This window comes from Arvicola amphibius, chromosome 12, assembly GCF_903992535.2.
Source record: "Arvicola amphibius chromosome 12, mArvAmp1.2, whole genome shotgun sequence".
Classification (NCBI taxonomy): Eukaryota; Metazoa; Chordata; class Mammalia; order Rodentia; family Cricetidae; genus Arvicola; species Arvicola amphibius.
This window is the reverse complement of record NC_052058.2, coordinates 51,836,813-51,854,421: the sequence shown is the minus strand read 5'-3', so window position 1 is coordinate 51,854,421 and position 17,609 is coordinate 51,836,813. Positions and strand designations below refer to the sequence as shown.

The 17,609-nt window shown below is 43.5% G+C and overlaps 1 protein-coding gene across 3 annotated transcripts in view; it reads left to right on the top strand.

Moving 5' to 3' along the window:
* Flnb (filamin B) overlaps positions 1 to 17,609 on the top strand; it is a 139,830-nt gene that overhangs the window by 37,236 nt on the left and 84,985 nt on the right. For all 3 annotated transcript variants that reach the window (XM_038350205.2, XM_038350204.2, XM_038350206.2), the window contains exons 2-4: positions 10,207 to 10,455; positions 12,007 to 12,104; positions 14,427 to 14,574. In XM_038350205.2, coding sequence (XP_038206133.1) covers positions 10,207 to 10,455; positions 12,007 to 12,104; positions 14,427 to 14,574 — 495 coding nt within the window. The remainder of the gene's footprint in view (positions 1 to 10,206; positions 10,456 to 12,006; positions 12,105 to 14,426; positions 14,575 to 17,609) is intronic.

The following is a 17,609-nucleotide window of genomic DNA, read 5'->3' as shown; positions in this document are numbered from 1 at the left end:
TGATTTTGTAACTAGGTTCAACGTTTACAAGTTTGTAATTGAATACCCATCCTGTTCATCATTATTTTTTTAGCTTCTATTCTGATTTATGTGCATATGTGTGTATGTGATATGTATGTATGTATGTGTATTAATCATAGTGTAGTATGGGGACTCAAAAGCCAAAAATTATCATTTTTCTACCTTGACTGGTTCTTCACTGTATTATCCAGTATACACCATTCTCTTCATGGACTATTTTAGAGCAAGCTTAATCTACTTTATTGTTTAAAATTGAATTTGTATCCAACCCAAGGCCTAATGTCTAGACGGCAGTTAGGAAATTTATGTTGGACATGAAAACAGAAGAGAAAGAACAAACAGGGTTTTCAAGAATATGAGTAAGCCTAATTTGTATTTTCCAGAGAAAAAGACAGGGTAACAGGTTTGGATTGCTCTGGGTAGAATCACATCCTCCAAAGAGTTGTCTATAGATGGTTTCTCTGCCAATCAAAGAAGCAATATGCAGGAACTTCCTAGAGAGAGAGAGAGACAGAGACAGAAACAGAGACAGAGACAGAGAGAGTTAGAATCCCCACCCCCAGAAGGTCCTGACTGAGAAAAGGGGTCCAACAAACAGTTCTGACTCATTCTTTGCACCTCCTGTGCCTTCTGTTGCCACTCTGCATGCTGTCTGTGCACTGTGTTTTCTCTTAGAGCCTTGCAGATCTGGACGGTGAAAACAAATGGAGCAAGTGGGAGTCGATTTGCTCTGCTTGTAGGTCAGCAGCCTGGTTCCTACGCACATAGACTTACCAGCCATAGGACCCTCTGTCTCCTCATCTGCAGAATGAAAGTAATTACCTGCCTGTTGTGGTAGAATACAGATTCAGAAAAATGGAGTAATGGCTTCATCTCTATTATCTCATCTGTAAAATGGGACTTCACCATCAAAGCTACCCTCCTAGGGTCTTTGTTACAAGGAAGGGTTTCAAGTTGGACAGGGCTCTTCTGTGCTGTTTAATATTTAATCAATTGATCTAATATCAGCCTCATTGTTATAAACTAATTCTGAAGTACATTTCTAAAAAGCTTTCAAAAGTATTGTTAGGGAGGGGGAAAGGCTACCAAGTATTGCAAATGTAACTTATAGCACAACACCAAAATAAAAGCCAGGTATTTCTATAATCATTTTCTCCATGTATATTTATTTGAGGCCAAAGCTCAGCGAGTGAGCAAGGGACAGAAAGAATAGTTTGCCAAGTAGAAAAATGTGAGGAAGCCGGGCGGTGGTGGCGCACGCCTTTAATCCCAGCACTTGGGAGGCAGAGGCAGGCGGATCTCTGTGAGTTCGAGACCAGCCTGGTCTACAAGAGCTAGTTCCAGGACAGGCTCTAAAGCCACAGAGAAACCCTGTCTCGAAAAACCAAAAAAAGAAAAAAAAAGAAAAAAAAAAGAAAAATGTGAGGAATGTATCATGGCTTTTAGTAGCAATCTCTTCTCTCTCTGCACACGTGTGTGTGTGTGTGTGTGTGTGTGTGGTGTGTGTGTGTGTGTGTGTTTGTGTGTGTGTGTATGGTAGTTCTGAGACATGGTGTCACTATGCAACCTTTGCCGGCTAGAACTCAGTATGTAGACAAAGTTAGCATTGAACTCAGATCCACCTGCCTCTGCCTCCCAAGTGCTAGGATTAAATGCATGTGTCACTATGTCAGTAGAAATCTAGAACATTGGAAAATGTTTTACTTGATTCTGTTCCAGTAAAGCCCCACCTCTTCTCCCACATACAGTTCAGATTGCCACCATAATCTTTTCTGAGCCTCCACTTTCCATGGTAACCCATGTTGGAATCTCAATTATTTAGCCCAGAAGTGGCCTCAGAGTCCTCAATACAGCAAACAGGCATTTACTTCTGGTATCAGTATCATGGTTTTGTTGTGTCATTGTGATGATTGATCTTGATTGCCAGGTTGATGAGATTGAGCATTCCCATGGGAGGCAGACCTGGGTTTGCCTATGAGGGAGTTTCTAGATTGGGATGGTTGTTATGCATAGACCCACCCTAAATACGGATGGCACCATCCCATGGGATGGGGTTCCTGGACTGAATGGGAAGGAGAATGGGGGCTGAGCATTAGCCTTTATCTCTCCCTGTTTCCTGGCTGCAGATGCAATCCGACTAACTGCCTTGTACCACTGTTGCCATAACTTCCCCAACATGATGAACTTGACTGTAACAGATCTCTCTTTAAACCACCAGCTTCTGAATAATGATACAGAGACTTCTTATTATGTATGAAAGCTTGGCCTTAGTGTAGGGTTGTTCCCAACTAGCTCTTAAAACTTAAATTAACCCGTTTATATTCATCTACATTCTGCCATATGGCGCGTTACCTCACCTCAGTATCGTACATCTGAATTCCTCCGTGTCTGGCTGGTGAATCTCTCACCCCAGATTCTTTCCCGGGGTTCTTATCTCTGCTTAGAAGTCCCACCTGTCCTCTCCTGCCTAGCTATTGACTGTTCAGCTTTTAATTAAACCAATCAGAAGGTGCCTTAGGCAGATGAGGAAGGACAAGCACACCTTCACACAGTCTACAAAAAAATTATCCCAACACTGTGCCCTCAAACTGTAAACCAAGATAAACCCTTCCTCTCAAGTTGTTTTGTTGGGTATTTTGTAAAGGCAATTAGAAAAGTAATGAATGAAATCATTTTTGAAAGCTTAACTAACATAAGACCTGAATGCACCCTTTTGGTTTTTTGAGACAGAGTTTCTCTGTATAACAGCCCTAGCTGTCCTGGAACTCACTCTTTAGACCAGTCTAGCCTCACACTCATCTGCCTCTGCCTCCTGAGTGCACCACCACAGGGCCTGAATGAATAAATACACTCTTGAGTAAAACAAAACACGGCGGGTATAAAAATCAACTCAAAAGTCCCTAGCAGTCTCTGAGCAGTTCGTGAGCAGGTAAGAGAATTGGAAATCCAGCTGACCAGTGTCCTGCCCTAACATTATCCTATTGTGGTCTATATTGAAATAGACCCACCTGTAACAAAAAGGCTTAGGTGGATGTGTGGTGGTGGGGATGAACTGACAGACAGATGGACAATGGAAAAGAATGAAAATGTGGTTTTTGCTGTTATCGATCTTTAGGGAGACAGGGCAGCTGATTCTGTTTTGTTGTTTTTTCCATCCGTCAGGCACAACAGGAGGTAGGTACAAGGCTCTGGCTGGCAGTCAGGGAGATACCCACCTATTACGCAGGACTAGAATGGCGGCATACTTTACTTTTTCTCACTGTCTGTAAGGGACAGCTACATTGTTGAAGTCCAGAGAGGCTGGGAGAACCATTTTTTCTGGAAGCCACATGCCTAGGATCAAGAAGGGGAGGAAGGATTTTGATGTCCTTTGCCACAGATACTTTCCAGCGTCAGAGCCATGGTTCTAAGTCTCTGCCTTGTCTAGTGCTTTGTTTGTTTGAGGCTCCGGGAAGATGCCAAAGTACAGATAGGAGTGGAGCCACCTGGCCCCTCTTAATCCTACCTGGGGACCCCCTGGAACAGTCCACCTGCAGTGTGAGAAGAGCCGTACATAGTGTATCAGAAATACAACCCTGGCCAAGATGGATCTTCTTTCACCGAGGCTTCATCCTGCTAAATTTTCACCAAGGGACTGAGCAAGTTGTCAGTTGCTCCCTTTGAATTCCAGGTGTCATGTTTGAACATCTGAAGACTACAACTCAGGAATGGTTTGTGGGGCTTCCATATAAGTCAGCCTCATAATACCAGTGAGCTCCAGGTCCTGCTATCTCTGGCTCCTCAGCCCAGGAGAACTGTACAGTTCAGGATGATCTGGGAGCAGTCCTGTACAGGAAAGTGCTGTTGCAGGCTCACCAGCAACTGAGGCCAACAACAGGAAGACCTCTGCTCTGAGCAAGGCATAGTAACAGCAGCAACACTTCAGGAAAGCTGGCCGTGGAGTTGTTGAGAGGCACTGCTATTTATTACAGCAGGGATTGCATCCCCCCTCCCCCCCAGGCTGGGCTTGTATGTCAGCATCATCTCTTTTTCCAGGTGAGGGAAAGAACTGAAGTGTAGAGAGAAGAGGTGATGGAGTATTCCTAGAACCTGTCCTTTCTGGCTCTCCCTGACCTTCCCTCTAGGCTTAGCCAAGGAGATGGGGAGTTCCAGGCCAGGAAAGTTGGGGACCACCGACGAGGCACTTTGAAATCAGGACAGCCCAACAGGGGTGAGCACCTGGCCCAGATGGTCTGCCCGGAGTACCAAGTTCCTTTTGCAAGATTCAGTTCCTTGCTAGTCTCTGGGACCTCTGTTGGGAAAGGAGCTTCTCAGGCCATGTGGGTCTTTCACTGCTCAGCCCACTGGTGTCTTGCTTAATGGAGATCTCAACTCTCTTTTCCCCAGACTGACAGTAATGTGGTAGTCAGGAGGGGAAGCCTCGGAGGTTCTGGGCCCTCCTAATGAATGGCTTGGCTCAGAGAGGTGATAGTTGGACATTTTAACTGCATTTAAATCCACCAAGCCCTTTTTTTTTTCCTCTGCTTAGAAATGACAGTTGAAATATGCTTCTGTCTCTGAGAAAGAATGTTTGTCACGGTAGGGGAAATGTAGGTAAATGAACGCAGGAGGGGAAGGAGGTAGACTTATGAAGCACCTGCTGTGTTCCAGACAGCACACTTAACTCTTGGCATTCTCTGGTCTCACGCCTCACACCATACCCTATGGAGTCTGTTTGTCAGATGAGGAAAATAAAGCTCAGAGAAGTGCTGCCTTATCCAAAGAGAAAAATCTAGTTGATTCTTCTGCTCTTCGCTTTTCAGCCCGTATATATTTGTTGTAGTAAGCAGTGGATTTTTGGTGTTTTTGTTCACATGTATCAGGTGCTCTGACTGTATTCACTCCCGGTTACCTTTCTCACCCTTTTCTCTGCTAGTTCTCCTCATGTGCTCTGTGTGTGTGTGTGTGTGTGGTGTTTACAAACATGTATACATGCATGTTTGTACATACTCCCTAGTTTCCATATAGGAATATGGAAATATTTTTTTACTTAATATATTTGTTGAGTTTTATCTATTTTTCTACAAATGGTACAATTTGTTTTTTATTCTTTATAGCTGCATATATATTCTACATTGTATACATGTGCGTGCACACACTCACACACACATGCATGCACACACAACTTTTCCATCAGTGGAGATCTAAGATGGTTTTGTAACTCTGCCATACAGCAGCACACATGGATGGGCTGGTATCTCTGGTATGGCTGTGTATCCAGGAATGAATGGTACAGCTTAATCATATGGTAAGTTGACTTTTAGCTTTTAGTTTTTTGGGGGACAGGGTTTCATTATGTAACAGCCTTGCCTGTCCTGAAACTAGTTCTATAGACCAGGCTGGCCTCAAACTCACAGAGATCCACCTGCCTCTGCCTCCCAAGTGTTAGGATTAAAGTCACATGCCACCACCAGCCTGGCACAAGAAAGGCACCTTCTATAGTGGCTGCTGTAGTGTATTTTCCCACCAACATTTTGTAAGGTGCCTTCCTCCCCTCCTCCACCTTGCCAGCGTTTGTTGTTTTTATGTGGGTGTGTTTGCCTGCATGTATCCAAGTGTACCCTGTGCATGCAATACCCTTGGAGGTTAGAAGAGGGCACCAGATCCCAGTAGCAAGTTGGAGACAGCCATGTGGATGCTGATATCCAAGCCCCTGTCCTCTGCAAGAACAGCAAATGCCTTAACCACCTTAACCGTTGAGCCGTCTCTCAGACCCTTGTTGGTTTTTTGTTTCGTTTTGTTTTTAATGTTAGCCATTCTGACAGAAGCAGCAAATCTCAGTGCAGTTTTGTCTTGCATTTTCCTAGTGGCTAAGCACGTAGAGCATACGTTCATGTATTAACCGTCTGTACTTCAGGCTCTGAGCTGCACTGGCTCTTAGCAGGTAACAGTTGCTTAGTGGACAGAGAGCAGAGAATGTGGAACTTTCTGTTCTTGTGGCCCTGGTGACGTTCTTTCCTTCTTAATTTCTGGTGTCAGTTGTTGCCTGTTTATGACCCTGTAGCCAGCCATTTTGTGACCAAAGGATGGCCTATTGTTCTCATTCAAAAGAGTAAAACTATGGAATGTTCTCCACCCACGTCTGTTCTCCAGGCTCACTAACTACCCCTGCTACCTTGGTTAATCATTAGCAGCCAGGAACTCCCATGACGTGCCAGGATAGCACTAGATGTACAAAATATGAAACATAGTTGTATGGGTCTGGGCCTCGTTGATGAGAGTTGAGAGAGGTGAAAGCTACCACATCACTGACTTTTGGAGAACTGGCCCTTCAAGGAGGTTTTCAAAGTTGCTTCTGCAGAATTCTTAAAATATCTGGTACTCACCTCATAATTGACCCCATTCCACATACAAATGCTTCTTAACAAGGACCAGAGAGCTGATATAAAAATAATTCCATCTTAGAATTTATAGTAGTTTAAACTGACTTTCTAGCTATTGAAAAAGAAAAGGGCCAATGCTGTCATTTAAAAGTAACTAGATAATTGTAGGTAGTTTGAGAAAGTGTGTGGCTTGGGGGCAGTATTGTCAATTGCCAGGGTAGTTATGTGGGACCCATGATTGGTCAGATTTGGGGAGGAGAAATCCATGGCCAGGTTCCAGTTCAAGCAGAGTCTGGGAGATTGGGCAGTCTTGCTGGGCGTCGGCTTGTTTTGTTGGTGAAAGCTAGTGGCCCTCCAGCCTCTTACTCTGGGGATGCTTTTGTTCACTCTGGTCTTTTCCTCCTCTTGTGTGTCAGAATGAGCACCACACAGCACACCAGGTCCATAGCAATAGCCAGACACGCACACTGGGATACCCTGTAACATTTCCTTTCCAAGGCCTAGGAAGTCTCCTGTTTCCTATGGATGGGAACTGGGGAGGTCTTTTGGGCAAGTCTCCATCTTTTTATTGTTCTAAGAGCTGAGCTAAACATTTGAGCCTTTACCTGTCAAAACTCACTTTTGGAATGAAGCCTGTCCTCCCTCCAGCTTCTTAGACTAGCAGCATGAAGGTATCATGTATCCCAGAAGGCCATAAAGGGGACTTTCCTGTTAGGACACCCACCTTGAACTCAATTGGAAACAGAAGTCCTGGGCATTGTATATTTTAAGTTTGGCTCAGCCTTTGACTGGGTCATGCTTCTCCAAAATCTGCTTGAAAAAGACTTTGCTTTCTCCTTTAAAGCAACATATGTAACCTGTATAGAAGTAGAGCTATCTGACTTCAAGTTATGAGATAAGTGTGCCCATGCAGTTAGGCATACATATGTTTTGAGACAGTGTCTTGCTTGCTTTGAGACAGTAGCCCAGGCTGAGCATGAACTCACTGCCATTGAATTCCAGAGGATCCTCCTGCCTTGGCCTCCCTAGTGCTGAGGTTACAAATGTATACTCCCACACCCAGATGAGATTTGTCCTTTTTTCTTGTGCTAAAGATTGAACCCAGGAGGGCCTTGCACTTACAAGGCAAGCATGCAAGTCTTCTTCTGAAAAGCATCCGTTTTACACATACCTCAGGGAAGTTTGAGTTTTGCAGACATGCCTGTGGTGGAACGAGGCTTCTTAACTCACAGTGCGAGAGGTTATTGGTGTCTCCAGTGTGCTGAGCTGCTTCCACATTGTGTGCAGTTTGGTTTGTCTTTAAAGTTCAGGTGCCTCACGGTGGGAAAACTGCCAGCTGAAGAATGCTCAGTGTCCCACTATGGTCCCGCTGAGGGAGTGGAAGGCAGAGGGTCTGGTAGGTAGTCCTGATGTTGAAGGAAAGGATCCTGGCACACATGAGGTTGTGAGTGTAGCACCACCAGCCTTGGTGTATATGAAAGTGTACTCCACAGGAAGATAGGATGAAAGTTCTCGGAGGCAAAGAAATCAGAACATAAAGCAGTCCTGTAATGCAAGTCAGCTGTCATCTTGGAAGAGGCCAACTTTGAACCTGAGTATGCCGTGTGTGGTTAGGTGGATGTGACAAGCCTCAGGACAATGACTGGTACCTGCTTAGGTCCTATGTGCTGAAGGAGTTTGATTGGACAGCTGGCACCATCAGTTAGTTGAGGCCAACAGAGGTACCCAACTAGAACTATGATGTTGAGACTGTTTAAATAGCAGCTCACCTTCACGGCTCTCAGGGATACCAGGAGAGGGAGAAGCTGCACATCTATCGGAATGTTCAAATATTTGCCAAGAGATGACACGCTTTAGAAACTGTACCAGAGGCTTAAAGGGGATCCCAAAATAGTTGCGATGTTTTCAACTTGGGTCTTAGTAGGATAAGGGGTGATTCTTGATGATGTGGAAGGATATCTTGATGATGAGTGATAAAGATCAATTCTAAAGATAGTGTTTAAATTTTGATGGGTGCAGGTGGAAGGTGAGTGAACAGAGAACCAGGCATGGTATTATATGCCCATAATCCAGCACCTGGGAAGCAACGGGATAACCACAAATTTGAAGCCAGCTTAGACTACAGTACAAGAATCTGCCTCAAAAAACAAAAATGAGGACACAACTGGCCAGGGTATTGACAAACTCTCTGAATCAGGGATAGGATGAGAAAGGAGCCCTGATTTAGGCTTGTCTACAGAGACTTTTCTGGTTGCATTATTAGCTTAACTATCTTCTGAATGAGTGTCGTGACTGAGCAGCAGAGATGAATGTGATTGATAAGTCAACATTGGTAAGATTAAAGGGGAAGCCAGCCTCTTAAATGTATAGATAGGAATATAAACAGAAACAGTTTTTATAGGGAAAGGAGGTCTCTGATATAATTGCTAGTAAAAAGAAACATTTAAACATTTGTGCAGAAAGATATAAAATCAGAACAGCAAACAAGTGGCAGTAGTTCAGACTGTACACCATTATTATCTCTGGGACACACACACACACCTTTTATTGTCTGTATTTCTGAAGTGATTTATTTAAATTTTAAGCTATAAAGGAAACATCAATTTGGGATTCATTTTTATTGTTTTAAAACTATGTACCTGTGTCTGCACATGAGTGCAGACACCCTTTTAGCTGAGGCATCAGGTCTTGAAGCTGGAGCTGCGGGTTGTCGTGAGCCACACATGGATACTAGGAGCCAAAGTCAGGTTGTTAGAAAAGCAGTTGTGTGCTCTTAACTGCTGAACATTTCTGCAGCCTTGAAAACATCTACTTTAATTGAAAGAAAAACAGCCAGAAACTTAGGTACAAAACAGTGGGGTAGGCCAACTGGTGAGAAACGGCACCATAGTAATTACATTTATTGCAGGCTTGGAAGTGTTAAGTTACTTGTGAATTAATTTGCTTCAATGTGGAAGACTCCTCAGGTCATTTCTTCTTTTTTTTTATAACATTTATTTTTGTATGAGAGAGAGACAGAGAGAGAATGTGTGTGTGTGTGTGTGTGTGTGTGTGTGTGTGTGTGTGTGTTTATGTGCTTAGAGAAAAGAGGAAAATCACTTTCATCACTGAAATCTTAGGCTTGGCAGTGAGCACCTTTACCCATTAAGCCCTCAGATCATTTCTTGGTGTCCACATGAGTGCAGCCCTCTCTTTGAATGTCTTCTACATTTGAAGAGGGAATTGTATCAAAGTCTTGAGTCTCCTGCTCAGGATCAGTTCTTCGTTTCAGCTGCCTTTCAGTGGAGAGGCAACCAGATCCTGGACGAAGAGCACTGGGGAATTCCATTTTGTTAATTTATGTCTCTTCATCAGTTTCTCTAGTCAAAATTTTCTCCTACATCTCCCACCATATTTAAACGTCAGTCACAAGCATATCGTCTGCCTCCAAGCTTTTGATCACTTGCTATCTTGACATCCATTTGTGTGTGCTGAGTCAGGGGCTCATCTGTGGCACTGGTAGTTGTTGATCTATCTCATCCACTGAGCTTCAAACATGGACTTCTCTAAAATTTAATATTTCTTTGCATGGAGAATTCTAAGCATGCAGAAAAGTAGAGACAGTAATATAATGACCCAGGGCAATAGTTAACAAACACCCTGGATTGTTGCTGGAGTCGTTCCATTTGGAGATGCTTTGAAGCAGATCCTAGCACTGCGTCCTTTCACACTGAGGTATCTCAGTACGGTTCCCTGTGGACGGGGGTTCCATTAACTTTGTACAAAGAGCTGGACACACTTTTTTGTAACTCTGAGTGACCAAGCTGTTGTCTTGTCTTTCCAGATAGCAAAGCCATTGTCGATGGAAACCTGAAGCTCATCTTGGGCCTGGTATGGACTTTGATTCTTCATTACTCCATCTCCATGCCTGTATGGGAAGATGAAGGGGATGATGATGCCAAGAAGCAGACACCAAAGCAGAGGCTGCTGGGATGGATTCAGAACAAGATCCCATACTTGCCTATCACCAACTTTAATCAGAACTGGCAAGATGGCAAAGCTTTGGGAGCCCTGGTAGACAGCTGTGCTCCAGGTAAGTGCCCATAATTGCCTAAACCATCTCTCTAGGGTGGAGCGTGTAGGTCCCAAACCTGGATTTCTATGAGAAAGGTTTTTAAGCCGTTGTAAGACAGAGGATGAGCCACAGGTGTTCTGTGTGCTCTTTCAAAGGTCTATCCATACACATTTGCCAGTGTATCCAGTCAGCTATTCAGATCACCAAAGAAGCCCCAGAGCCTGAATTTTGAGCAGGCTTTGGGGTTATAATCCAGATTCCAGTCCTGTGTCTTCCCACATTGGTGCCTCGTTTCCTGTTGGCTTAAAGAAAACATGTGGCTCACTTCAGTGGCTTGGCATGGGAATCTAAAGTCTTCTGCTGAATGGAAAGTGACTGTTTTTATTAACTACTAGTTTGCCTATATATGGCTTTCTTTGCCCCCTTCTCTCGGTATTGCTGCAGAATACTACTTGGTGTGGATCCAGTTAGAGCCTTTTCCAACCTGGCTGGCTCTTTTCTGAGTGGTTGAGTGGACACCAAGATGTAATTATCCTCACTAGAGGCTTAGATTGATGGGTAGAGTTTACTGGCTCACACACAGTAGAAAAACTAGAACCAGTGTTTATATGCCACCCCCAAATTATTTTTATTAAAAAACCATACTTTAATAATTATATCTTCCATTTACTGAGTATTCTACGTGAGCTGGGCACATTAATACTGAGCAAAGCGACGAGTCTCAGTGCGCTCAAAGCAGAACTCACTGGTGTCAGGGAGAAAAGGCTGCATCAAAGCCTCATTCCTCCTTGACCGCCTACAAGCTTGAATCTTCCAGGACTAATTCAAAGTGTAGCATTAGGCCATCAAGCTGGCTCAATGGATAAAGGCCCTTACCATCAAGTCTCAATGACCCATGTTCAATCCCTGATACCCACATGGTGGAAGGAGAAAACTTATTTCTGGGCACCGTGGTATGTGCATGTGTCTATACACTCACACGTACATAACAAATAAATAAATGCCTTTTTTTTAAAGTATAGTATTCGCTCATTTCCTAGTGACCTCTTCCTTACTTCCACCCAAAGACACAATTTATGCTAGCTCTTCTGAGTTTAAATCAGAGAGCTTTACTTCAATTCTACACTACTTGTACTTATTAGGGCCTTTTAAATGGCTCTAGGATTGTGTGTTTGGGCAACTGGAGTTTTGAATCACATAGGATGCTAGCTTAATCTTTGTTAGATATATCTAGGCGTAGTATTAAAAGAATACCTTTCCTGTAGAAAGGCACCAAGCCCAAGCAGTTTTATAGACCTTCTTTGTTTTAGTAGATCTTGAAGCAATGGGTAGCCCTGTTCTTGCTGTCAGAAGAGTGTCCTATAAGCATGCCTTTGCTCATGCTGAATAGTTTCCATGCTGATAGGCTCTTAACCATTGTATTCTTTTACACCTCAGATGTACAGTTAGTTAAGAAGTTGGTGGAAATTGCTGAGTAAAAAGACTAAATGGTTTTGTAATCAGCACATGACTTCTTTTAATCTCTTCATCAACTAATTGCTAAAAGCACACTTCCTGTGTCACGAACAGGTCTGTGCCCAGACTGGGAATCCTGGGACCCACAGAGGCCAGTGGATAATGCGCGAGAAGCCATGCAGCAGGCTGACGACTGGCTGGGCGTCCCACAGGTATCTATATGCGCGCCGCTGCGTCCCAGGAGACAGCTCCCACCCACTAAGTTGTTGCTGGTAGTCTGGATGCCTTTCTGGGTCAGACCACAGTCTGACCTTCTTGGCATTCAGCCTTTAAAGAACCTCGCCTCCAGCACTCTCCCAGTTAATTCGTAATGATAGGTTCGTGTAGATTCAGTAGCTTTTAGATCATTCAGAAATCTTCACGTCACAAGCTGGTGATTCCTCCCCCTACTTCCCTCTTTACTACCCTTCCTCTCACCTCCTGCTTGATGTCTTACTGTATAATCCGGGCTGACTTTGAACTCCTGATTTTGTCTCAGCCTCTGGAGTGCTGGGATTTCAGGTGTGTCTCACTGCAAATTTTCAGTTCTCTTGGTTCCAGATATTTTGAAGGTTATTTTTAAAACCAGCCAGCAAGCATGGTTTTAACTATTAGAATGAGTCATACGGAGCTACCAGTATTTGACGATTTTTTAAACCTATATAAAAGAAACATCATTTTAATTTGTATTTAGAACTTTCTGTTATTGTAAATCAGTAATAATAATCCATTAGTGGAAATTGCAGCAGAATTTGCATTGCCCATAATCTATCACAGTAATCACAAGGGGACTCAAGCTTTTGGTAAGTCAAAGATAACCTCTAAATTGCTGCATATCTTACTTGAAACCAATCTTTTCCTTGTAAAAATCCCCCTGAAAGAACCATGGCTCCCAACATCAAAGCTAAGATCAAAGTGAAGTTGTAGAAAAACCAGTCCTATGGGACAGAAGATCCTTCACTGTAGACTATGCTGAAGTCCGAGTCGGTGTTCAGAGTTGAGTTCAGTATATTCCATGGTTTCCCCAGGAGGTAGGAAAGCTGACCTGTTTCTTTGCTATGGTTTTGAAGTCATGTATCTGATACATGACAGTTCTCAGATCTGTCACCCCCAGGAAGTGCTGTATTGCATTCTCATCTCTCTTTTAATCTGACACCACCTCTTTGTGGTGCTCTGTGATGCTGGGTACTATAAAATTACTATAGGAGTTTTTGGAGAGAAATACCAAATCAGTGCATATTTTGCTTTTAATGGATTGTTTTGTAGATGACTATTTAAAACCTCTAGCTGTTTTGTTCTTAGCTACTGGCCACAGTGCATTTTCTCATTTCTTAATTGCATTTGGTTGATATGGCTCATGAGGTGTAGAGCCTTCTGCTGCTCTGAGGAGGTGTGGCTCACCACTGTGCATCCTCACTGGGGACAGGGAGGATCTTGCAAGTTAGGGCTGGGTCAGGTAGTGAATCAAGGATGCTGATAACTTTAGAAAAGTTCCCTGTCTAACCTGGATCTAATATTGGCCCTAAACTGAGTGTCCAGAGAACCTCCCCCAATATTTTATTTTATTTTTTATTGTGTGTGTGTAAAGGGGGTCTTTCAGAGGCCAGAGGCATGGATTCCTAGAGCTGAAATTACAAACTGTTACAAGCTTCTGGGAACTGAAATTAGGTTCTCTGTAAGTGCTATCCACTTCTTAAAAATCAAGCCGTCTCTCTAGTTCCCCTCCTCATTTTTAAAGGCTCCTAATATATTTAAGACCACATGGCTCCTATGTTGTCCCCTACTGTCCTGCTTAGATGTTGTTGTTGTTGTTGTTGTTGTGAGCCAGAGTTTCTCTCTATAGCTCTAGCTGTCCTGGAACTCCCTCTGTAGACCAGGCTGGCCCAGAGATCCTCCCGCCTCTGCCTCCAGAATGCTGGAATTAAAGGCGTGCGCCACCGCCGTCATTACTACTTGTTTGTGTTTTGAGCCAAAACTTCACTATAAATCACAGGCTAACATCAAACTTGCCATCTTCCCGCTCAGCCTCCCGAGTGCTGAGGTTATAGGTATGTGCTGACTTTCTCACTGGTCTTCTTTATTCTTATTAGTGCAGGGATAGATACACAGTAGATGAGCAAAAGGAAAGGCCTGCTGATGTGCTTTAAAAACATTGCCATTGCTTTACGGGTATGTTCCTTTCCCTCCTGTACCTTATCCGCTTTCTGAAACATTGGACCAGGGGAGTGAACAGGAAGTCTTTTGAAGGAGATGTGGGGGGAGGGGCATGTCAGGAATCTCTGGGAATTACATGTAGAATTTTGGGAGAATGATCTCCCACCTTAGAAAGGAACCAGCAACACATGTGTATTCAAACGCTGATCTTGGTATGGTTTTAATGTGATTTCACTAGAGTGAGAAAGTGAGTTTCTTATTTGTAGCCTGTGGTTTAAGGGAGATTTCAGTGGCTGCGAAGTGGCGTGGCAGAGCGGTCACACATCGTGTTGTCATTCTAGGTCATCACTCCTGAGGAGATTATTCACCCGGATGTAGATGAGCACTCCGTGATGACCTACCTATCTCAGTTCCCCAAAGCCAAGCTCAAACCAGGCGCTCCTCTTAAACCCAAACTCAACCCAAAGAAAGCCAGGGCCTATGGGAGAGGTAAGTGCTGGTCTTGTTGGATCTGAGGCTTGTTCTCTGGCAATAGATCCTTGGAGCAATTCTCTCGGGATCAGGACGCTAAGGAGATGGTATAGTCAGGAAGGGCTTCTTGTGCAAGCACGGGGACCTGACAGAGTTGGGATCCCCAGCACTCACCTAAAAACCAGGGATGGTGGCACACTTCTGTATTTCCTGGACTAGGGAGGCAGAGATAGGATATCTAGGTCTTTCTGACCTTCCAGTCTAGCCAAGACACAAGGATGTAAGGGTCCAGTCTCTAAAGATACCCTGCACCTTTAGAGAGAGAGGGGGAGGGGGGGAGGGAGAGGGAGAGAGAGAGAGAGAATGTGTTTAGACCTAAAATTCTGTTTGTTTATGATTACCTTATTCTTTCTTGAGAATCTGTCTTTTCTGAAGTAGTGTATACTGAATTTGCTGCTTTGTGTGCTTCATGCAGTAGCCCTGGGAAGGCTGATGCTCTCATTTAAGAGCCAGAGCCTGGTCCACAGTGGCTGGGATGGGTCTTGCCCCAGGTCAGGGATGGGGGTGGGGTAAGAGCCTCTGCCTTCTGGATGCTGATTGATTTCTCTTGTCAGGCAGAATCCGCTTCAGGTTTCCAAATGAGGTGGGAACTATTGTTAATCCCTGGTGGGCACTTCCTTGCTGAAACATCCTGTTTATAACTCTCACTGTAAGATGCCCAGCACCTGTGGCTGGTCAGAGCCATTCCAGGCATCTGGTCAGTTGTGGTCAGCAGCTGATTTGAAGTCTACAAGTTTTTAAAGGAGGTTAATTAACAGTTGGATATGGTGGTATGTGTTGCCTTTAAATCTCAGTGCTTTGGAAGGCTGAAGATGGGGAATGTCAAGTTTAAGGTTGACCAGAATAACAGTATGACCCTGTTTTAAAACAAAGGAACAAGCCGGGTGTGGTGGGGCACACCTTTAGTCCCAGTATTCAGGAGCAGAGGCAGGAGGATCTCTGAGTTTGAGGACAGCCAGGGCTACACACAGAGAAACCTTGTCTCCAAAAAAAAAAAAAAAAAAAAAACCCACAAAAGTTAAACGAACAAACAAGAAATAAAACAACAACTACATGGCTGTGAGTTTGATTTCTGGTAAGATTAGTGCAGCAGTTCCCCTTTCTTATAAAGAAGACAAGAAGTACATTTTATTTCTTAATTTTTGTAACTAAAATTAGCTAATACTCTTGGTTCCATGGGGGTCGTGCAAAGATGGGGACAGACCACCAAAGTCTCCTAAACCAGGAGCAGACTTTATTCCAGGAAAAAGAAAAAATCTCCATGGGGAAACAAAAAGCTTATCAGCAATAGCTGTGACCTTAGCCGGAGACAGGCTGTTTCCGAACTCACCTTTCTATAGCAAGAAGCAAGCATTAGGCATGAGCAAAAGAATTTTTACAATCTCAAGGTGCAACTCAGATACAAATTGCTTTTTCTTTTACAACTTCCATTATCTGGTTTCTTCTGTTGTTGTAGTTGTTATTGTTGTTAAACTAGTGTTTGTTATTTAACCCATTGTTTCTCTCTGGCACTTCCTGATGGTGTTCACCAAAGCTCCATACTCCCCTGATATTGCTAGTTTTGCATAGCAGGGAAGGGTATGGGAAAATGCACAAACAAAAAGTCAGGTTAAAAGTTAACTCAGCTCACATCAGTTGTTGGTCATGAGTGGAGGGTGGGGTGGGGGTTTACCTAAAAGCTGACCCTCAGTTTGCAAGAGGGACTCTCAGTTTGCAGAAGAACGCTTCAGCCTTGCAGACAGAGCTATGGGTTGTGGAGCAAGGTAAACCACTGTTAACAGTTAATCTAAGCTGGTGACAGTCTGCTCTCATTCTCCTGGGTTTACAGCTGTATATCTCTTTATTTGCACGTTCCTATTTCTAGAACCTACATTTCTATATTCTTGGACTCCAACACTTAGATGCTTATTTGTACATTTTGGTGCTTCCCCTCTTGTTGGTTAATAAGGACTGGACAACTCTGGAGGCCCTCTTCCCACTGCCCATCATCTCCAAGTAGCTTTCTCTGAGCCATAACCAAGGTGATATATGCTATGAGGACTCTTACAGATAATGTTTCCTTAATGCAGAAAAGCTAGAGATGACTCTCCTATCAACATACTGACCAAAGGGGCTTACTTTAATCAAGGCATAAAATGCTTGCTTGTAATAACCTTATCACTGGTTGTCCAGTTTCCTCATTGTTAGTGTGAGATGGTTTCCTTTCATGGTGCTGTCTTCCAGAAAATGACTGCTCACTAGTTCAGGAATGTGGCTGCGCGTTGCCCATTTCCTTCTTTGTAGGTGTTGGGAATGTTAGGAAGAAACAAGCTGTTTTCATCTCATGTTTATTTGTGTGTAGGTTTGTTTTTACATTTTCTTTTCATCATGATAAATTTATTGCTCAGAATATAATGTTCTGGGACATTAAACACCCCCACGTGTCATAAGGGCTATCACCATTGCTGTTCATCTGCAGAGCAATTTTTACCTTCCAAAGCAAAACACTGTGCTCATTAAACAAGCTCTCCCTTCTCTCCCCCCACCCTTTCTCTTGGCACCCTCCATTCTGTTTTCTGTTGGTGCATTTGTATAGGTATCTGGAAATGGAGCAATATTGTGTGTGACTGTTGTCTCCAGTTTACCTCACTTAACATATTTTCAGAATTTTTTTTTTTACATTCTAGCATATATCACATTTCCTTTCTTCTTTATGGGTGATGATATTCTGTCGTATGTCCTGTATTTGGTTTATTCATTCATTTACTTATAAGCGTTTGTGTTGTTCCACCTTGTAGCCATTGTGAACAGTGCTGCCAGGAACATTGGTACCAGGATCTTTTGGGTATATACCTAGGCATACAATTGCTGGACCATGTTGTGATTCTTTGCTTAACTTTTCTTCTTTTAAAATAAGAAGGCAACATGGTCACTTTGGGTAGTGGGGGTACCATACAAAGGGTCTGTGAGACACGTCCTTCTTCCTTGGTGAGATGCAAGTCAGGCCTCTTTTG